General features: G+C 39.2%; 1 protein-coding gene across 1 annotated transcript; it reads left to right on the forward strand.

Moving 5' to 3' along the window:
* Positions 1 to 5,412: 5,412 nt before the first annotated feature.
* Positions 5,413 to 6,336, forward strand: LOC120858154 (olfactory receptor 8S1-like). The gene has a single exon (XM_040234018.1). The coding sequence runs from the start codon at positions 5,413 to 5,415 to the stop codon at positions 6,334 to 6,336; it is 924 nt and encodes a 307-aa protein (XP_040089952.1).
* The last annotated feature ends 17,486 nt before the right edge of the window (positions 6,337 to 23,822 follow it).

The raw sequence follows: 23,822 nt of genomic DNA on the forward strand, positions 1-23,822 counted from the left end.
GAGAGATTTGATTAAGGGTACAGACCTGATTGTATATATGGAAAGACTGAAAAGTCCTGGAAAGATGTCATAGGACAAAGGTGAGCTAAGTGTAGTAAACTGAAGTGGAAGAATGTGATTAGTAAGGCCAGTTCATTCAGGTTCCTCTGTGTCTCTTCATCTTTGGAGGTAAGGATGACCTGTTCCTCCAGGTTGGGTAGGGCACCTCTCATATGAGGGCTTTATGATCTGCTTCAGAGAAAATCAGAAAGTCTCTCCTGCACAAGCCATTTCTCAAATTCTTTTAGCATGAATATTCAGTATGGCAGGTGCTGTTTTGGGACAAAGTTCTCATCCTAGGCCGTAACTTCAACACAGAAGCTCCAAAAGGCCATACTTAATAGAATCACCTGAGGCCCTTACAAATTTCAACTTGTCTAGTTAATGAGTTTCAAATTGGGCAGGCTATGACTTCAGGGAATAACAGGCATTAGCCTAAGTTCTACACCTGAAACTAAGTCAATTATACTTATATTTTTTAAAAAATAAAAGATATTGGTTCCTCCATCTGGGATTCCAGGCTTAGCCAGCCAACTACTGATTGCCTAATCTGTATGTACCCTTCTGAAGGATTATATGTACCTTTCTGAAGGATTATATGTGAGTCACTCATATCACAAATTCTCGTATGATTGCATTTAGACTCAGAGAGGAAACTAAATAAAGAGAAGTCTAAATGGTTGAACCTGAGTCCCCTGGAGAGACGCTCTTTACACATCTTCTGTTGAGGATTTGATAGTCTTCACATGTAATTTGTAGGAGAGAAAGCCAGGACAAATTCAGAGCTCAGAAGATAACGTGAAGCCTCTGCCTTTAAGAAGATACTCTGCGGTACTAGTTTTCTGCTGTCAGTATGATTTCTAACCAGAAAGAAAAAAGGATGTCTTGCTTTTTCTACAAGTAGGCTACAGAAACACTGATTCCCATAGGCATAGAGACCATCACAGTGCAGATGAGAGCCCACCATGAAAAGACCAGAGCGACAGGAAATCTGAGTCAAAAAAGCCCGGAACTCAGTAATGTCCGCTACGGTTGCTCTCAAGGTTTTCTTCTCTTTCCTAGTCCCTGTCTTCCCCTCAGCTAATCCACCCTTCTCTTCCTCTCTTCTCATCAACTTTCTATCTGCTGGAGATTAAGCTCCCTGACCTAGGACCACATTTTCCATACACTGAGGCCTTTGTGCTTGGTTACTCTGAGCAGACACTTGGGAAGAATCTCTAACCTCAGTTAGTTATGCTGACTTTGGGATCAGGCACATCTTACATCTTGGGTTCAAGCTCCACACTGGCCTGGGCTTCAGCAGTGCAATGAAACCTGGGACCAGCAGGTGGAAGTGTAATGGTCAAGGTCGATGGGGAAAGTATACCCACCCAGAGTAGATAGCTGATGGTCGAGAGTACACCAGAGCAGATCAGAGTACACCAAAGAACATACTAAACAGCTGCTGCTGCTAAGTCACTTCAGTTGTGTCCGACTCTTAGCGACCCCAGAGACGGCAGCCCACCAGGCTCCCCCATCCCAGGGATTCTCCAGGCAAGAACACTGGAGTGGGTCGCCGTGTCCTTCTCCAATGCATGAAAGTGAAAAGTGAAAGTGAAGTCGCTCACTCGTGTCCGACTGTTCGCGACCCCATGGACTGCAGCCTACCAGGCTCCCCCGTCCATGGGATTTTCCAGGCAAGAGTACTGGAGTGGGGTGCCATTGCCTTCTCCTACTAAACAGCAGATAATGGTAACTCAGATGAAACCCTCTTCTTCTAGGATGTCACACCACACATACTACAAAAAGGTCAGTTTGTTCCTATTAATAATTCCCCTTGACCCCAACAAATACTGATGGTGTGAAGCACACAGATAGAGAGGGGTAGAAGTCTAAACAGGTTTGAGGGAAAATATCTGAATTCAAAAAGTTCCAAGTTTCCTCCAACTTTCACCATTCCCCTGTCCAGGAGACTGTCTAGACACCAATGGTCTTTGTGACACTTTTTACTGAGTATTCAATTCCTACTCCACCCCATCTGCATTTGGTCATGAAGAATACTCCCACATTCAGTGAAGAGAGGAAATATTGAGCCTCTCTCCATATCATTTTCAATATTCAATCAATCCCAGTATTTATGCAATTAACCAACATTTAAAAAACTTAAATACATGTAAGGGCAATAAGAGTTTAGGTATCCCATGTTATATGTTACAGACCTCCTTCTCCAAGGAATGACATAGACACCTATTTCCTTACAAAGAATATGACAAAGCTGGATACATGTCAAGTTCCTGAGCCCAAATTGCAACCCTATGTCTTACAACTCTATGACCTTAAGAATGTTTTGTAAGTTTTCTGTGTCTCATCCATAAAAAGGTCTGTGTCAGGACTGTTTCATAAACAGATAGAATCACATCACCCAGCTGACCTCCTGCCCTACTGCTACGTCACACAGACCCACCTTCCAGGACCCAAGTTTTTCAGATCTGGACCCTCAGATAATCTTCTGCAGAATCTGGCATGTTCTTTGGTGTAGAGTTAGAAACACAAATGAACACTGTGGTCAGGTGTACTTTAAAAAGTCAGTCTAGAATGATACAAGCAATTATCCACTTAATTCATCCAGAAAATTCCAAACACTTGGAGACATTTTCAAATTCTAGAAGATAATGATAGAAATTATTGCCATTTGTTGTGATTGTTATTTTGCTAGTGAAGACAGTAGAGGACGTACTCACTTTGACAGGATTTAAACTCAGATGAGAGAGTCTCCTTAAAATAGAGTTTTTTGGCAAGTTGCTCTCATTGTTCACTGAATCAGTTAATTCAGGTCATTCTGAACTGCAAATTCAGCTACTGGACAGACAGATACAATCTGGATCTAAGTTCTGCTATGACTCATAGTCATAAGGATTTAAGAAAGAATGAATAAATAAACTGAATAAATTAATGTTCAGAAAAAAATGAATGACCAAGTGAATGTTATAGGCTTTAACAGCCTTTCCAGTATGGTCTGAAATGGGCCAGTAGGCATCAGATATGTTAAGTACACTACTGGTTACACAAAACTGAGACAATCTGTACACACACATGCAAACGAATACATACACATATATCATTCTTGGGTTCCCAATTTGTTGTCTTCTTAGTGCTGAATCCTTGTCAAGCTTATGATTCTGCAATCTTTCCCAAAGAAATTAGCTAAACAGTCTATCCAATTCACTTCATTTTTTTATTCAACATATTTGCTATGGAAGACCAACCATATGTGCTTTTCACTGGACCAAGAGTTATGGCATGGAGATACAAAGTAATATACAGCATAATCACTCTCTTCAAGGCACTGTAGTATTATTGTTTGAGAAGGAAAAAGAAAAGAAAGAAATGTGCCGTATACATTTTAACAATTCACTGCCAAAATAAGACAGTGATTCAGCAAAGGCATAAAATAAAGGGAGTTGCTTACGGCGGGTGAGCTAATGAATTAGCACACAGTGGAAGTATATCTGTTGAGGTCCTCCCAGAACAGATACTTTGGTAGTAGTAGTATTACATGAGAGTAGGGGAGAGGGAGAGGCGCCTGTGAAAGACAAAGAGGAAGAAAATAGAATTGGGCTGGAAAAGCCTTCAGACCAGATATGACACTGCTAACAGGAAAGAGGGAAGGAGAGCAGAATCATCTAAGGAGAGTTTCAGACAAGGACAGACCTGACAAGGATTATCCAACCCTTGGATGGATTGGGAGCTCTGGGGCAATGACTGACCCTCAGACAAGGCAAAAATGGTCAAAATGTGGTATCTAAGGTATGCTCGGTCATTGACTGCCTGGGAAGTTTGGCCTCCGCTAAAGCTGCAGTTGTTTTTCAAAGCATCAACTGGATGCTGTCAGCAAGCTCATCATTTTCAGCTGAATGTTGAGTTCTTTCTCCCAACTGGAGCACTTCAATGGCTGCCTCATGAGGAGAATCAGCATATTTAAGAAAAATATAAGAAAATGGAAGGCAGAAGTGCCAGATGAGAATAATAATGAAGACATAGGTTAAATCCTGGTGTAGTCACTTATTCACTCTGGTAAGACAAGATATTCACATACTTCTCATTCTACATTAGAAAAATTCGGTTATAATAATCTACCCAGAATGTTTTATGAAATTAAATGAGAAAATTACAATTTGAAGTGAAATACAACACATAACCTTTTGTTATATTCAAGTATACAACATAATGATTTGATACTTGTATATATTGCAAAATGATCACCAAATGAAAGCCAAGCCTTAAGTGAAAGTTGCTGCATGGTAGAAAGACCTGAGGTCTCCAGACATAGGGAACAGACTTGTGGACACAGTCGGGGAAGGAAAGGGTAGGACAAATTGAGAGAGTAGCATTAACACATATACACAACCATGTATAAAATAGACAGCTAGTGGGAAGCTGCTGTATAACACAGGGAGCTCAGCTCAGGGTTCTGTGATGATGGAGTGAGAGAGGGAGGCTCGAGAGGGAGGGGAAATATATAGTTATGACTGTTCTGCAATGTTGTATGGCAGAAAACAACACAATATTGTAAAACAGTTATCCGCTAATTAAAAATTTTACAATATAAATGTGAAGAATAAAAGAAATATGGATTTTCTATCCCATAAATTAGCAAATAAAAATAGATAAATCATGACCATACCAAAAAAAAAGACCCAGTGTCTTGAGGTTTTATAGAATTGAGGTATACAGATTGGGGACTTGGATGAGTTATATAATTTATGATAGTCAAATTTCTAATTCACAGAAGGTACTCAGCAATATCCTCCTTATCCTTTCTTCGCATATCCAAAATTCAGACACACTCACACACACACTCACACACATGCACACAGAGTCACACTCTGTCATCTTTTAATCTTGTCCCAGAGAGTCAAATTGACAATAGGTGTTAATGCATAGTGTCAATAATAAAAAGCTAAAGAAAGATAAAATGATATTATTAGGAAGTTATGGATTCTAAAAGGGTTTTGGAGTGGAAGATTGGAAAATGGGAGAGAAGACAAAGGCTGAAACAGCTTCCCAGCAACTCTGCCATGATTTACAAAACATGCACAGAGTACCGCTGATAAAGCAGTGCCAGCTGAAGGAGACAGAACAAATTCAGAGTCTGCACAAATTAGCAAATTTCTTCAGTGTCTTTAAAACAGAATGTCACCTATGGAAAAATAATTGTTTGAAACAACACTAGAAGGGGAAGCAAACATTATAGACATTTGATAAGGACATACGTGAAATCTAAATAATCAGGTGTAAGTACATAAAAGTGGATCCCTTTCTCCATAGTTGGGTGTAGTAAAGAGAAGTTTCAGGTACATTGCTATATTTTTTCCTAGGAAAAACTCTTTCTAAATGGCCTTGAGGAACCACAGCACCATCACTGAGTTCATCCTCCTTGGGCTGTGTGCTGATCCCAAAGTCCAGATACTGCTCTTTGTGCTTTTCATGGGGATTTACCTCCTAACCATGATGGGGAACCTGATACTGCTGCTGGTGACCAGAGCTGATTCCCATCTCCACACACCTATGTACTTCTTTCTGCATCACCTCTCTTTCCTGGATCTTTGCTTCTCTTCAGTCACAGTTCCCAAGCTCCTGGAGAACCTCCTGTCTAAAAAGAAAAGTATTTCAAAGGAGGGCTGCCTGACTCAAGCCTTCTTTGTGTTTGACATTGGAGGGACAGAAATCTTCTTGCTCTCAGTGATGGCCTATGATCACTATGCTGCCATCTGCTACCCTCTGCTCTACAGTCAGGTGATGAGCGGCCAGCTCTGTGTGAGGCTGGTATGGGCTTCATGGGGCCTGGGTTTTCTGGATGCAGTTTTCAACATCCCCCTGGCTATGAACTTGAACTTCTGTGAGAACCATATCATCCCCCACTATACCTGTGAACTGCCTTCTCTCTTCCCTTTGTCCTGCTCTGATATTTCCACCAATGTCACTGTCCTGGCAGGCTCCACACTGCTACATGGCTTTGGTACCTTCTTCCTGATCTTCTTCTCCTACACACGCATTGTCTCCACCATCCTGAGCATCAGCTCCACCACAGGCAGGAGCAAAGCCTTCTGCACCTGCTCCTCCCACCTCACTGCAGTGAGCTTCTTCTATGTCTCAGCTTTCCTCCGTTATCTCATGCCAACCTCAGGGTCACCTCTGGAGCTAACCTTCTCCATACAGTATGGTATAGTTACTCCACTAGCAAATCCCCTCATCTATAGCCTCAAAAACAAAGAAGTAAAGACAGCTCTGAAAAGAACGCTGGGGAAATGTTTGTAATGGTAGAGGTAGCAAGCTGTAAGGAAAAGAGAAATCAGGGTCATTTGTAGAGATGTGGATGGACCTAGAGACTGTCATACAGAGTGAAATAAGTTAAAAAGAGAAAAACAAATACCAAACTACTGTTGTTCAGTCACCCAGTCATGTCCAACTCTTCGTGACCCCATGGACTGTAGTACACCAGGCCTCCCTGTCCTTCACCATCCCCTGGAGTTTGCCCAAGTTCATGTTCATTGCATCAGTGCTGCTTTCCAGCCATCTCATCCTCTGACACCTGCTTCTCCTTCTGCCCTCAGTCTTTCCCAGCATCAGGGACTTTTCCAATGAGTTCTCTGGTCACACCAGATAACCAAAATACTGGAGCTTCAACTTCAGCATCAGTCCTTCCAGTGAATATTCAGGGTTGATTTCCCTTAAGATTGACTGGTTTGATCTCCTTGCTGTCCAACAGACTTTCAGGAGTCTTCTCCAGCACCAGAGTTTGAAGGCATCAATTCTTTGGCATTCTGCCTTCTTTACCGTCCAGTCTCACAACCATATGGGACCACTGCGAAGACCGTAGCTTTGACGATATGGACCTTATTGGCAGAGTATGCCTCTGCTTTTCAGCACATTGTCTAGGTTTGTCATCACTTTTCTGTCAAGAAGCACTCACCTTCTGATTTCATGGCTGGAGTCATGGATGGAGTCGTCACCATCCACAGTGATTTTGGAACCCAAGAGGAGGAAATCTGTCACAACTTCCACCTTTTCCTCTTCCATTTGCCATGCAACAATGATCTTGGGTTTTTTAATACTTAGTCTTAAGCCGGCTCTTTTTACTCTCCTCTTCCACAATATCATATATTAATGAATATGTGGAATTGAGACACAGACGTAGAGCACAAACAAATGCATACCAAGGGGGAAACTGGGGGTTGTGATGCATTGGGAAATTGGATTGACCCATATACACTATTGATCAGTTCAGTTCAGCCGCTCAGTCATGTCTGACTCTTTCCGACCCCATGGACTGCAGCATGCCAGGCCTCCCAGTCCATCAACTCAAACTCATATCCATTGAATTGGTGATGCCACCCAACCATCTCATCCTCTATTATCCTCTTCTTCTACTGCCCTCAATCTTTATCAGCATCAGAGTCTTTTCAAATGAGTCAGTTCTTCACATCAGGTGGCCAAAGTATTGGAGTTTCAGCTTCAGCATCAGTCCTTCCAATGAATATTCAGGACTGATTTCCTTTAGGATGGACTGGTTGGATCTCCTTGCAGTCCAAGGGACTCTCAAGAGTCTTCTCCAACACCACAGTTCAAAAGCATCAGTTCTTTGGCCCTCAGCTTTCTTTATAGTCCAACTCTCACATCCATACATGACTACTGGAAAACCATAGCCTTGACTAGACGAACCTTTGTTGGCAAAGTAATGTCTCTGCTTTTAAATATGCTATCTAGATTAATCATAGCTTTTCTTCCAAGGAGTAAGTGTCTTTTAATTTCATGGCTGCAGTCACCATCTGCAGTGATTTTGAAGCCCCAAAATATAAAGTCTGTCACTGTTTCCATTGTTTCCCCAACTATTTGCCATGAAATGATGGAACCAGATGCGATGATCTTAGCTTTCTGAATGTTGAGCTTTAAGCCAGCCTTTTCACTCTCCTCTTTCACTTTCATCAAGAGGCTCTTTAATTCTTCTTCACTTTCTGCCATAAGGGTGCTATCATCTGCCTATCTGAGGTTATTGATATTTCTCCTAGCAATCTTGATTCCAGCTTGTGCTTCATCCAGCCTACATTTTCTCCTGATGTACTCTACATATAAGTTAAACAAGCAGGGTGACAATATACAGCCTTGATGTACTCCTTTCCCGATTTGGAACCAGTCTGTTGTTCCATGTCCAGTTCTAACTGTTGCTTCCTGACCTGCATACAGATTTCTCAGGAGGCAGGTTAGGTGGTCTGGTATTCCCATCTCTCTCAGAATTTCCACAGTTTGTTATGATCCATACAGTCAAAGGCTTTGGCATAGTCAATAAAGCAGATGTTTTTCTGGAACTCTCTTGCTTTTTCAATGATCCAACTCTGTGTTGGCAATTTGATCTCTGGTTCCTCTGCCTTTTCTAAATCCAGCTTGAACATCTGGAAGTTCATGGTTCACATACTGTTGAAGCCTGACTTGGAGAATTTTGAGCATTATTTTACTAGTGTGTGAGATGAGTGCAATGGTGAGGTAGTTTGAGCATTCTTTGGCATTGCCTTTCTTTGAGACTGGAATGAAAACTGACCTTTTCCAGTCCTGTGGCCACTGCTGAATTTTCCAGATTTGCTGACATATTGAGTGCAGCCCTTTCACAGCATCATCTTTTAGAATTTGAAATAGCTCAACTGGAATTCCATCACCTCCACTAACTTGGTTCGTAGTGATGCCTCCTAAGGCACACTTGACTTCACATTCCAGGATGTCTGATTCTAGGTGAGTGATCACACCATTGTGATTATCTGGGTTGTGAAGATCTTTTTTGTATAGTTCTTCTGTGTATTCTTGCCACCTCTTCTTAATATCTTCTGTTTCTGTTAGGTCCATACCATTTCTGTCCTTTGTTGAGCCCATCTTTGCATGAAATGTTCCCTTAGTATCTCTAATTATCTTGAAGAGATCTCTAGTCTTTCCCATTCTATTGTTTGCATCTATTTCTCCTCACTATTCTTCAGAACTCTGCATTCAAACGGGTATATCTTTCTTTTTCTCCTTTTCTCTTCTTTTCACAGCTATTTGTAAGGCTTCCTCAGACAATCATTTTGCCTTTTTGCACTTCTTTTTTGGGAGATGGTCTTGATCTCTGGCTCCCATACAATGTCACGAACCTGCTATGTATAAAATAGGTAATGAGAACACACTGTATAGCACAGGAAACTACTCAATGTTCTATGATCACCTAATGGGAAGGAAATCCAAAAAAGGAAGGATATATGTATATGTATATGTATACGTATAGCTGATTCACTTTGGAATACAGTAGAAACTAACACAACATTGTAAAGCAACTGTACTTCAATAAAGCAATTTTTAAGTAAAAAATAAGAAATAAAAATTTTTAATGGTAGATGATAGATTAAGAAAGAACTATAGGCTTCAGGATATCTGGTAAGTTAACACTAAAAGCTTCATAGCGATCCTGTTTTACACGCTGAAAGATGCCACAGAAAAGCAGAAGAAAGATGCATGAAGATACTTTGAGGGTGGGGTCAGGATGGGAGAAGACAGTTCAGAGTCAATCCTGCTCAAAGGCATATTGCCGGGGTCCAGCCCCGGTGGATCCAGGGAATTCAAAGCGGGGACGGCGTTGGCAATGGAAAAAACTTATTTATTTATTAATATAAGATTAGATTAGGAAGAAATAGTGTAGTAGGAAAATTAAGTGGAGAAAAGATGCTGAATAACTTGGCTTATGTGGAAAGCCAATAAAGTTCCAGACAAGGAGCTCGCACCATCTACATTAGGCCACCGGCATCCGTTGAATATCAGAGAGTGCCCCACCTTGGGCTCTCTTACGTATCTTAGAAGCCGGGACAAGTAAGTAGACATGGCGAGCCTCCATGTCCCAGATGGGAATTCAGCCAGAAATTAGAGTAAAGAGAAGACACAGGAGAAACCAGTCCAGCGACTGGCCCGGCCCCTATTGTCCAGGAAGGCCTTTTATACTTTTTTTTGTACATAGACATCAATGGATAATATAAAATTATGCTGCCTCAGCAGCCCTGACTCTTATCAAAACCAGGCTTTCTTTCTGCATACCTAGTTGTATACACAAGTCTTAGGTGATTTACATCATCTCCTGGCCAGAGGGCCAATTACCATTTTACGGCCCTTTTCTGATAAGGGTTTGTCAACCATAAGACTTATTTGTGTTGTTCTTCCCAAAGTCTGGTGCCACTCTCAGAAAGCACTAAATAAAGTTACATTCTTACATAGCAAGGACACAAGAGGAGTGCAGTGATATATAACAAAGAAAAGTAATTAACTCAAAAGTCTAGTGTTGCTAACATCAAAACTACTACATTCCTATTTCTATATCTCTATTACATTGATTAATATCCTTTAGGTGTCTAAAAGATAAAGAATATGGAGGCCTGGCAGCAGTCATTGAGACAACAGTGAAAACCCATCACCAATATGATTTTTAGCTCTTAGAATAGGCTCTGTATCTTAAGATGCTTTAAACTTTGTGCCTCTTGTGGTTGGGGGGCTGTAAACAATCCACAAATTGTAAAAGTCTCTAACTGTCAGGCAAGTTAGAGAGCCATCAGAGGGGTTTGAGCTGAGACACTCCTTTTGCAGGAGACTGTTAACTGAAGCCCTGAGTTAACTCTTTCCAGAGAGTGTCAGAAGAGTGGAAAAGCAGAGTACAAAGGCCAGCAGATTTTTGGTTTTGGGGGTACATGCTCAGGAAATACCAGGGGAACACCCTGAGATCTAACTCACCTTGCCCATCAGAACTCTGCCACATGAACTTGTCACGGGTGGGATTCCTCACGCTGGCTCCCGGCAGCATATCAATGGAAATATAGTTATCTTGGCCAAATTTGTACTTAATCATGATTTATTTCTCTATCGTTTCATTGATACTGAGTAAAGTTGTATGTGTACTGAATTATTTTTTGGAATTAAATGAATAGAAAGGCAATGAAAAACATGAGATTTCACTGAAAGTGTTGAATTTCAGGGAAAGAAAACTTATCAACTTAGGGCTTATGGAGGGGTTGGAGCTTTGAATGGAAGCCTTGCAGATAAAAAAGTGCTATGTTCTGCCCAGAGTGACTGTCAAGTGAGTGACGTGGGTGATGCCAAGAACTCTGCTTTTCTATTACATGAGAGTTGGAATTTGAGGGGGAATGTGGCTCATTCAAGGTAACACAAGAAAATTTAGCCTCTCCAACATCTCACCTTCTTTAAAGCACTGGTTTTCTCTAGTTCGTCTACTTGGAGAATGCAAGGGTTTTTAGTCTTCCTTCTCATTATTTTAGCAAGAATTTATGAAATATAAAATACGTGTTATATGACACAGCAACTTTGTATTTCCTGAGCATTTTTACATGCTACTCATGATTTTACTCAAAATACATTGCATTTTAAAGTCATGATAACTTGCAATCATCCAATGCTATTTTCTGTATAGGAATAATGAGAATTATTATAGTCATGGATATGGTTAATAGATTAAAACACTTTAAAGTTCCATTTAACTTTATTTTTCCACAATGAAACATGTATACTGAATCATGTACTAAGTAACAACACGTCTGTTATTTCTAATTTTTTGAAGTTATAATAAGAAAACATCACAGTCATCCAAGTCTATGCCCCAGCCAGTAATGCTGAAGAAGCTGAAGTTGAATGGTTCTGTGAAGACTTACAAGACCTTCTAGAACTAACAAAAAAAAAAAGATGTCCTTTACATCATAAGGGATTGGGATGCAAAAATAGGAATTCAAGAGATACCTGGAGTAATAGTCAAGTCTGGCTTTAGAGTACAAAATGCAGCAGGGAAAAAGCTAAGAGAGTTTTATGAAGAGAACACATTGGTCATAGCAAACACCCTATTCCAATAACACAAGAGACAGCTCTACACATGGACATCACCAGATGGTTAACACTGAAATTAACTGATTATATTCTTTGCAGCCGAAGATGGAGAAGTTCTATTCAGTGAGCAAAAACAACACCAGGAGCTGACTATGGCTCAGATCATGAACCCCTTATTGCAAAATTCAGGCTTAAACTGAAGAAAGTAGGGAAAACCCCTAGGCCATTCAGGTATGATCTAAATCAAATCCCTTATGATTATACAGCAGAGGTGACAAATAGATTCAAGGAATTAGATCTGGTAAACAGACAGCCTGAAGAACTATAGAGAGAGGTTTGTAACACTGTACAGGAGGCAGTGACCAATATCATCTCAAAGAAAAAGAAATGCAAAAAGGCAAAATGAGGAGGCCTTACAATAGCCAAGAAAAGAATAGAAGTGAAAGGCAAATGAGAAAGGGAAAGATAAACCCATTTGAATGCAGAGTTCCAAAGAATAGCAAGGAGAGATAATAAAGCCTTCTTACGTGAACAATGCAAAGACATAGAGGAAAACAATAGAATGGTAGAATGGGGAAGACTAGATCTCTTCAGGAAAATTAGAGATACCAAGGGAACATTTCATGCAAGGAAGGGTACAATAAAAGACAGAAATAGCAAGGACCTAACAGAAGCAGTGTCAGACTTTATTTTGGGGGGCTCCAAAATCACTGCAGATGGTGACTGCAGCCATGAAGTTAAAAGACGATTACTCCTTGGAAGGAAAGTTATGACCAACCTAGATTGCATATTGAAAAGCAGATACATTACTTTGCCGACTAAGGTCCATCTAGTCAAGGCTATGGTTTCTCCAGTAGTCATGTATGGATGTGAGAATTGGACTGTGAAGAAGGCTGGGCGCCGAAGAATTGATGCTTTTGAACTGTGGTGTTGGAGAAGACTCTTGAGAGTCCCTTGGACTGCAAGGAGATCCAACCAGTCCATTCTGAAGGAGATCGGCCCTGGGATTTCTTTGGAAGGAATGATGCTAAAGCTGAAACTCCAGTACTTTGGCCACCTCCTGCGAAGAGTTGACTCATTGGAAAAGACTGTGATGCTGGGAGGGGTTGGGGGCAGGAGCAGAAGGGGACGACGAGGATGAGATGGCTGGATGGCATCACTGACTTGATGGACATGAGTCTGAGTGAACTCCGGGAGTTGGTGATGGACAGGGAGGCCTGGCGTGCTGCCATTCATGGGGTCATGGAGAGTCGGACACGACTGAGAAACTGAACTGAACTGAATCGAGGCAGAAGAGATTAAGAAGAGGTGGCAAGAATACACAAAAGAACTATACAAAAAAAAGGTCTTAATGACAGGGATAAGTATGATGGTGAGATCACTCACTTAGAGCCAGACACCCTGGAGTATGAAGTTAAGTGGGCCTTAGGAAGCATTACTACAAACAAAGCTAGTAAAGGTGATGGAATTCCAGCTGAGCTATTTCAAATCCTAAATGATGATCCTGTGACACTGCTGTACTCAATATGCCAGTAAATTTAGAAAACTCAGGAGTGGCCACAGGACTGGAAAAGGTTAATTTTCATTCCAATCCCAAAGAAGGGCAATGCCAAAGAATGTTCAAACTATCACACAATTGCACTCATTTCACATTCTACCAAGGTAATACTCAAAATCCTTCAAGCTAGGCTTCAACAGTACATGAACCAAGCAAACTGAGAACTTCCAGATGTACAAGCTGGATTTAGAAAAGACAGAGGAACCAGAGATCAGTTTTCCAACATCCATCAGATCATAGAAAAAGCAAGAGAATTCCAGAGGAACATCTACTTCTTCTTCACTGACTACGCCAAAGCCTTTGTGTGGATCACAACAAACTGTGGAAAATTCTTCAAAAGATTGGAATACCAGACCACCTAACCTGCCTCCTGAGAGGCAGAAATCTCCTGCCTGCAGAAATCTGTATGCAGGTTAGGGAGCAACAGTTATAACTTGACATGGAACAATGAACTGGTTCTGACTTGGGAAAGGAGTACACCAAGGTTGTATATTGTCACCCTGCTTATTTAACTTATAAGCAGAGTACATGATGTGACATGCCAGGCTGGATGAAGCACAAGGTGGAATCAAGATTGCTGGGAGAAATATCAATAACCTCAGATATGCAGATGACACCACCCTTATGGCAGAAAGTGAAGAAGAACTAAAGAGCCTCTTGATAAATGTGAAAGAGGAGAGTGAACAAAAATGGCTTAAAACTCAACATTCAAAAAAATATTTCATGGCATCTGGTCCCATCACTTCATGGCAAACAGATGAGGAAGCAATGGAATCAGTGAAAGACATTATTTTCTTGGGCTCCAAAATCACTGTGGATGGTAACTGCAGCCATGATATTAAAAGACACTTGCTCCTTGGAAGAAAAGCTACGACAAACCTAGACCATACTTTGCCAACAAAGTTCTGTATAGTCAAGCTATGGTTTTTCCAGTAGTCATGTATGGATGTGAGAGCTGGACCATAAAGAAGACTGAGCATTGAAAAACTGATGTCTTTGAACTGTGGTGTTGGAGAAGGTTCTTGAGAGTCCTTAGGACTACAAGGAGATCAAACGAGTCGATCCTAAAGGAAATCAACCCTGATACTCATTGGAAGGACTGATGCTTAAGCTGAAGCTTCAATACTTTGGCCACCTGATGGGAAGAGCCAACTCATTGGAAAAGACCCTGATGCTGGGAAAGATTGAAGGCATGAGAAGACATGAGGACAACAGTGGACAAGATGGTTGGATGGCATCACCAACTCAATGGACATGAGTTTGAACAAACTCCGGGAGATGGTGAAGGATGGGGAAACCTGGCATGCTGCCGTTCATGGGGTTGCAAAGAGTCGGACATGACTGAGTGACTGAACAACAAAAACTCTTTCTCCAAATGTATGTGTGAGCTGAGATCTCACTATTTTAAGAGACCTACTATGACCCAGAGACATCCCCTCTATCACCCTTTAAGACACATTTCCTCTAGTTTTAGAGACAAAAAAATAAACGGCGGGGGGGGGGGGTGCGGGGGAAGCAGTGACTTTTATAATTAGCCCTGTTGCTATTTTCTCACTGTTGATCATCACTTGTTTACTCATTGGCAATGAGCAACCCAAACCCAGACAATGACCTTAGGGTAGCAGTCATACAGGCATTGACTCTGGAGGAGGCATGTGGGAATTCTTTAGAAGATCTTGCTGATTCTTCTCACTGCACAGTTCCCTGACCTAGGAGGCTTGACTCCCGTTCACACTCTTATATCCCACCTCTTCTCCAAACCCAGCAGCACCCTCTCTGCTCTAGTTGCAGAGAAACCTAACAACCTCCTTGCATGTGACAAATCGGTGCTAAGTCACTTCAGTCATGTCTAACTCTTTGCAACTCTATGGACTGTGTAGCCTGCCAGCTACAGGGATTCTCTGGCAAGAACACTGGAGTGGGTTGCCATTTTCTTTTTTTTTTTTTTTTAAGTAGTAGATTTAACTTGTCCAATACTTCCTATGATGTTGATATTTGGGTTTTGGGTTGCTTTTTTTTTTTTACTTTATTTGGGGGGGTTCAGGATTGGGAACATGTGTACACCTGTGGTGGATTCATGTTGATGTATGCCATTTTCTTCTCCAGGGAATCTGCCCAACCTGCATCTCTTATGTCTCCTGCATTGACAGGCAGGTTCTTTACCACTAGTGCCACCTGGGTGTGTCCAAAGCCAGGTCTCTACCAAGAGGACCAATTGACTTCGCCCCAGAAATTCACATACCCTTGCCATACCAAATAGGAATTAAACAGCCTGCTGTTTTTCTACCACCCCACCTTCCACCCTGTCAGCTTTTCCAGTTCTTCTCTTTCTGGTCCAGAGATCCATAGGAGAAAGATCAGAAAGTCTACTGCTAAAGCAGAGCTCCAGCAAGGAAATAATATCTGCCTCTTCTGCTTGCAGACATCTTCTATTTATTGTAAGTGCTGCTCTTAGGACCCCATTCATTTGGATTCTACAAAAAGAAAGTAACCCTTCCCTCCTCACAAAAAGAAAAGGAAATGGTGTCCCACCATGAACACTAAATTCTCAATATGGCTGAAAAACCTCTTCCCATTGGGTTATGCCCTCAGTTTTTTATATAACCAAGGAAGGAGCAGTGATAACTAACAGTTGTATCATAGGTCTGCTCTCTTACTAAGTCTTGCAAAGGGTGCCTGATGCCATTAATGGTAGAGATTATCAAATGAGTATTTATGTTGTGGAAGACAATATGAAAGCTCCTCAAAAAGCCAAAAATAGAACTACCATTTGATCCAGCAATATCACTTCTGGGTATAAGCTTAAAGGAAATGAAAGTAGAATATGAAGAGATATATACAATCCTATGTTTACTGCAGCATTATTAAGAATAGCAAAGAAATGGAAATAATCTAAGTGTCCATCAACAGATAAATGGATAAAGATGTTATATGTGTGTGTGTATCTGTGTGTGTGTATGAAATGGAATATTATTCATCCACAAGAAAAAGGACAACCTGCCTGCCATTTTCAAAAACAAGGATGGATGTTGAGCACCTTATGCTAAGTGAAATAAGTCAAACAGAGAATAACAAATACTGTGTGATGTCACTTTTATATGAAATCTATAAAAGCCAAACTCTTAAAAACAGAGAGTAAAATGATGGCTACAAGGGGATAGGACAAATGTTGTTTAAGGGTAAAAACTTTCAAATAGTAGTAAATAAATCCAAGAGATCTAAAACATAGTAGAGTGAATATGAACAACAACATTGTATTATAATCATTATACTTCCTAAGAGACTAGAACTTAATTAATTATACTGACCACTAAAATAGAAATAATATTTATGTAACATAATAGAGGTGCTAATAATCATTAAAATGACAACACTATTATGATAATAAATACACCAAATTAACATGTTCTATACCTTAAATTTATATGTCATATGTCAAATTAAAAAAATAAACAACACACTCATAGACACAGAGAACAGACTGGTGGTTACCAGAGAAGGAGGTAAGGGGTGGGTGAGGTAGGTGAAGACTTGAGGGTCAAAAGGTAGAAACTTCCAGTTATAAAATAAATAAGTCCTGAGGATGTAATGTACAGCATGGTAACTATTGTTAATAATACTATATTGTATATTTGAAAGTCAAAGACAGTAGATCTTAAAAGTTCTTATCACAAGAAAAATTGTAGCTCTATGTGTGGTGAGGGATATTAACTAGATTACTATGGTGATAATTTTGCAATATATACAAATATCAGATCACTGCTGTACACCTGAAACTAATATAATGTTATGTCAATTACTTCTCAATAAAATAAAAAGCAAGATTGGTTCTTTGGAAACATAAAGTAGATAAACTTCTGTCAAGTTTACTCAAGAAAAAAGAGAGAAGCACCAAGAAACAATCTTAAGAATGAAACAGTATACTTAAATAACCTACTACAAATATCAAACATATTGAGAGGATAATATAAATGACATTATGTCAATAAATTTGAAAACTTAGATAACTAAACTCCCATTAAAATGCAATTAACCAAAAGTGACTCAAGAAGAAATAATAATCTAAAAAGCTTTCTTAGAGTTGGAGAGCTGAGACTAAACCTCAGCCAGCTTTATATAAGTTAGAACTTTCAATAAAGTAAAAGTGTCAGTCCTCCCCAGGTTGAACAATAGATTTAACTTAATTCCAGAAGAAATCTCACCAATAATTTTTACAAAACTCAGCAAGCTAATTCTAATATTTTATGGAAAGTGGTAAGTGAAAATCACTCAGTCATGTCCAACTCTTTGCGACCCCCAAAGGCTATACAGTCCATGGAATTCTCCAGGTCAGAATGCTGGAGATGGTAGCCTTTCCCTTCTCCAGGGGATCTTCCCACTAGGGAAGGTAGCCAGGTCTCCCAGATTGCAGGCAGATTCTTTACCAGCTGAGCTACCAGGGAAGCCCACACCATACAAGTGGGATTTATTCCAGAGATGCAAGGATAATTCAACAGCCACAAATCAATCAATGTAATATACCACACTAACAAATTGAAGAGTAAAAATCATATGATCATTTCATAGATGCATAAAAATCATTTGATAAAAGTTAACATCCACTCATGATTTTAAAAAAAATCTCTCAGCAAAGTAGGTATACAGGGGAAATGCCTCAACATAAAAAGGCCATATATGGTGAGCCACAGCTGACATCATACTTAATGGTGAAAAACTGAAAGTTTTCCTCTAAATTCAGGAACAAGGCAAGGATACCCACTCTCACCAATTTTATTCAAAATAGTGTTGAAACTCCTAGCCAGAGCAACCAGGCAACAACAAATAAATTTTGCTAAATACTAACTAGATATATAAATAAATAAATGTTTTCCAAATTGAACAAAAGAAACTACCTCTATTTGTAGATGACATGATATTTTATACAGAAAACCCTAAAACTCCACAAAAAAACTGTTAGGACACATAAACGAATTCCATAAACTTGCAGGACACAAAATCAATATATTAAAAAATGTATAGCATTTCTGTACATTTATAATAAACTAGCAGAAAAAGAAATTAAGAAAACAATCCCATTTGCAATTACATGAAAAAGAATAAAACACCTAAGAATAACTTTAACCAAGAGGCTGAAAACAAACTGTACAATGAAAGCTATAAGAAGTTGATGAAAGAAAATGAAGACAAAAATGAATGGAAAGATAGTCCATAATCACGGAAATAAAAGTTAATATTGTTGAAGTATTCACACTACCCAACACAATCTATATCTATATTGATTTTAACCTCTATTACAATGTCAATGGCATTTTTCCAAGAAACAGAAGAAAAAAGTGCTAAAATTTGTATGGAACCATAAAAGACCCTGCATAGCTAAAGCTATCTTGAGAAAGAAGAACAAAGTCAAAGGCATCACATTCCTAATTATAAACTATATTACAAAGTGTAGGGAACAAGGTATAAGGAAGGTTGAGAAATGCTTGCAAACGAGACTCTCAACCAGGGCTGAACATTCTTGCAAACGAGATGTTCAGTCAAGAATCCTCTGTTTGTTCCCGTGGGAAAAGAACATTTCTTGCACACAAGGATGTTTCTCTGATTCCTCAAAAGGAACAGACCCAGGGATAAAACGGATTCTAAGTTGATAAGGAAGTTCCCCCAAACAAAGTCTTAGCTGCAGTAAATAAGTCAAGGTAAAGGTTATCCCGCCCTGCGCCTGCGCACTGTATAGTCTCTGAATCATAGTGCTTGGCAACTTGCCCTGTAGGTTGTTGTGCAAGGGATATAAAATAAAGCAGCTGTAAAAAGCAAGGGTTAAAATATAAAGATTCAAACCACTCTGCAGTGTTGGTGTTTCATTCCGTCGCCAGCAACAAAGCAATAGTAATCAAAACAGTATGATATTAGCATGAAAACAAGAATACAGAGATTAATGGCACTGAATAGAGAGCAAAGAAATAAACCCACACATATGTAGTCTATCAATCTACAACAAGACAAGAATATATAGTATGAAAAGGACAGTCTCTTCAATTAGAAAAACTGGACAGCCACATGCAAAGGAATGAAACTGGATCTTACACCATACACAAAAAAATAAACTCAAAATGGATTAAAGATTTGAAAAAATCTTTATAAAAATCATAAAATTTATAAAACCTGAAACCATAAAACTCACAGAAAAGAACATATGAAAAAACCTCCTTGACACTGGTCTTGGCAATGATTTTGCTGACATAACACCAAAAGCACAAACGACTAGCAAATATCAATGAGTGGAACTACATCAAACTAAAACGTTTGCTCAGCCAAAGAAACAAACAACAACAACAAAAAAAAAAAACATAAGGAGGAAACCAAAGTAATAGAAAAAAAATCTGCAAACCATATATTTGATAAGATGTTAACATTCAAAATATATAAATAACTCACACAACTCAATAACAGAAATCAAACAAATCAATTTTAAAGTGGGCCAAGGACTTGAATAGACATTTTTCCCAAAGAAGACATCAAATTACCAATGTTCAAGATCGCTAATCATCAAGGAAATGAAACTCAAAACCACAATGAGATATCCTCTCATGCTTATCAGAATGGTTATTATTTAAAAGATGACAAATAATAAATGTTGGAGAAAAGGGGACACGTGCACTATTGGTGGGAATGTAAATTGGTTTACCCATTATGGAAAACAGTATGGAGGTACTCCAAAAAATTAAAAACATAATTACCATATGATCCAGAAATTCCACTTCTGGGTATATACCCAAAAGAAACTAAAATAAGATATCAAAAATATATGCACTCTCATGTTTATTGCAGCATTATTCACAGCAGCCAAGATATGGAAATCATCTAAAACTAAACTTCCAGCTATAAGATGAATAAGTTTTGGGAATCTAATATGCAGCATAGTGACTGTACTTAATAACACTCTACCATATATTGAAAAGTGCTAAGAGAACAAATCTTAAATATTCTCACCATACGACAAACCAAAAAATTGTAATTATGACAGGTGAGGGATGTCACCTAACATGTGATTTAAAAAAAATAAGATACATGTATACATATAACTGAATCACTTTGCTATACACCTGAAACTGTCACAACATTATTAATCAACTATACGTCAATATAAAATATAACATTTTTTTAAGTTTTTAAAATTCTAAACAGTAAGTTACCTGTTTAAGTTACATGGAATGATTTTTTTAAAAACACACGGTGAAACAAATTGCAATATTATGTGTATCAAACCATCACTTTGTACACTTTAAACTTACACATTATATGTCAATTATATCTCAATGAAGCTGGGGGGGGTGTCTTTCTTTTTCATTTCTCTCCAGTCTCTATCAGCCTAATATGTGTTCCTTTTTAGTCTTTAAATAATTGCTTTAATTCAGAAATTTCAAATACTCCCCTGTGTCTCTTACAGCTTACCTTTCTAGCTAACAGGGAAACATGCAATTAGTGAGTCTTGAATTTGGCTTCAGGGTAAACTTCAGAGAGTACAGGGCATTGACCCAGCTTCCCCTGGGTGCCAACCCAGCTCTTGGCTCTATAAGAACAGATGGCCTTCTGATTGGGTCTATTAGAGAATTTTTTCCTTCAGTGGTATTCTTCAGAAGTATTCAGAATCTCAGAGGAAATAAATGAAGATATAGCAGGTTACTGGATCTGAGATCATGTGAGGAAGTTCTAATGAATTATATCCCTGTTCAGAATATGAGCTTCTTTTGAGAAATTGGTCTTGTCCTTCCATATAGTGGCCTGTATTGCAGAATAACACTGCTCTAGGTTAAGGGAGTCAAGAGGTAATCTTAATTTTGTGGCAATCCCAGTGTTTTTAAATCTTGAACCATTCTAATAGCCAATTCTCACTTATAGCAAGAAGAAAAAGCTATCTGCTGTGGAGAGTCAGATTCTTGTGACATAGGTTCACTTATAGGAAGACTGTACCTATGATGTGTCTACCTGAATGGGAAAACCTGAACACAGGAACTGGCTTTCCAGGAAAAGCCATGAGTACGGTAATATCTTCCAAAATATCTTGACATCCCCCCTCTATTTTTCCTTCCTAGAAATTTCTATATGTGTTTTAACTTTGCTGACCATCTTCTCTTTTAGTTTAGTTAGCGTATTTAGAAGAATGAGGAAGGGTGAGGCCCTTTTCTGTGATTCCCTGTATCATATGATAGAAATAGTTGCTGCCTTCACCCACACAAAATGTGTAAGTTAGCACATGAGAGAAAAACATTATTCAGAAATGCTACACTCTTCTTGGTTGAGACGCTGAACTCCCCAAGTTACATGGTCAGATCCACGTTGTGCATGGAAGTAGAAAAGTGGGACCAATTTTCAGGATAGCCCTGTTCACAAATAGATGAAATAACCAAGTTCCTGAAAAGAATAGAACAAATGTATCATTTCACTTTGCTTGAGTAGATCCCAAGAAGACATCTGCTTTCAACAATATTCACAATTTTATCCAAGCAGGTTCCTCAAAAGTAAATTCTCCAACGGTTTATGCATCATCACCACTAGCTGAAATCACACAAAGGTGAACAGTACCCTGCCTGTCCAAGCACACAGGTAACCTAAACATGGGTCTAAGATGAATTTGAACTTTGTGAACAGGATCAGGTTTTTAACTATATTTGCTTTGAAGAAACAGCAGGATTTGAGGTAAGGCTGGAAGGTGAATGAGAGTCTGAACCAGGGGAATAAAAAAGGAGAACATCTGAAAAAAACCAGGTAGTCAAAGAGAGAAATATAAGACCTTTCTAGTATCAAAGGGGGTCAGAAAGGCTACAATATAGGTTAAGGACAGAGGAAGAACTCTGAATGTCAAGGCAAGAGAAATGGATTTGAATCCACAAAGTACCTAGAATAGTCAAATTCATAGCATCAGAGAGTATACTGGTAGATGCCAGGGGCTGGAAGCAGGGTGGAGAATGAGGAGTTAATTTTTTAATAGGAACACAGTTTCAGTTTAGGAAAGTGAACAATTCTGGAGATGGATAATGGTGAAAGTTGCACAACAATGTGAATGGATTTAGTACCACTGAAATATGGTATTTAGTACAGCTAAATATCATTAAAACAGCATTTTTATTAAAAGACTTTTACTACATTAAAAAAATTTTTTTTTAAGATAGGAAAAGTGATCTTTACTCTTGTGGACCAGACCTAGATACTGGGATGAGAATTAGGGGAAATACTATGGAAGTTATTTCCTGGTTCTTCTACTGGTTGTTAATGTCTCTATATTTCTGAAGGGTAAAATGAAGATAAGTGTCCATGTCTGATATACTTCATAGAATTTCTTTCAGCATAAACAGAGACAGGACATGAGAAAATGCTTTGTATTTTTAAAAATCTATTAAAATTTAATGTGATGTTTAACAAGTAAGAAGCCCTGGATTATTTTCAACAAAAATATTAGAGAGGAGAAAAGGTTTAGAACAATTACCTCACATATGTTGTACAATGGTTTTTTAAAATGTTGTACAATGGATTTTAAGAATTTCTGAAATTTAGTGCATGTAATGAAAATTGAATAACATTAATGTTAGAGTGAACCAGAAATATTATTTCTCCAGTAAGTCTCTGTGGAACAGAAATAAGTTCAGTTCAGTTGCTCAGTCATGTCCGACTCTTTGCGACCCCATGAATCACAGCACACCAGGCCTCCCTGTCCATCAACTCCTGGAGTCTACTCAAACTCATGTCCATTGAGTCGGTGATGCCATCCAACCATCTCATCCTCTGTCGTCCCCTTCTCCTCCTGCCCCCAATCCCTCCCAGCATCAAAGTCTTTTCCAATGAATCAGTTCTTCACATCAGGTGGCCAAAGTATTGGAGTTTCAGCTTCAGCATCAGTCCCTCCAATGAACACCCAGGGCTGATCTCCTTTAGAATGGACTCGTTGGATCTCCTTGCAGTCCAAGGGACTCTCAAGAGTCTTCTCCAACACCACAGTTCAAAAGCATCAATTCTTCGGCGCTCAGCCTTCTTCACAGTCCAACTCTCACATCCATACATGACTACTGGAAAAACCATAGACTTGACTAGACGGACCTTTGTTGGTAAAGTAATGTCTCTGCTTATCAATATGCGATCTAGATTGGTCATAACTTTCTTTCCAAGGAGTAAGCGTCTTTTAATTTCATGGCTGCAATCACCATCTGCAGTGATTTTGGAGCCCCAAAAAATAAAGTCTGATACTGTTCCCACTGTTTCCCCATCTATTTGCCATGAAGTGATGGGACCAGATGCCATGATCTTCGTTTTCTGAATGTTGAGCTTGAAGCCAGCTTTTTCACTCTCCTCTTTCACCTTC

Source organism: Oryx dammah, unplaced genomic scaffold, assembly GCF_014754425.2.
Source record: "Oryx dammah isolate SB20612 unplaced genomic scaffold, SCBI_Odam_1.1 HiC_scaffold_29, whole genome shotgun sequence".
In the NCBI taxonomy this organism is placed as follows: Eukaryota; Metazoa; Chordata; class Mammalia; order Artiodactyla; family Bovidae; genus Oryx; species Oryx dammah.

Bases quoted from the DNA above. Each gene is read 5' to 3' on its own strand.
- LOC120858154 (XM_040234018.1), top strand. From the start codon at position 5,413: ATGGCCTTGAGGAACCACAGCACCATCACTGAGTTCATCCTCCTTGGG.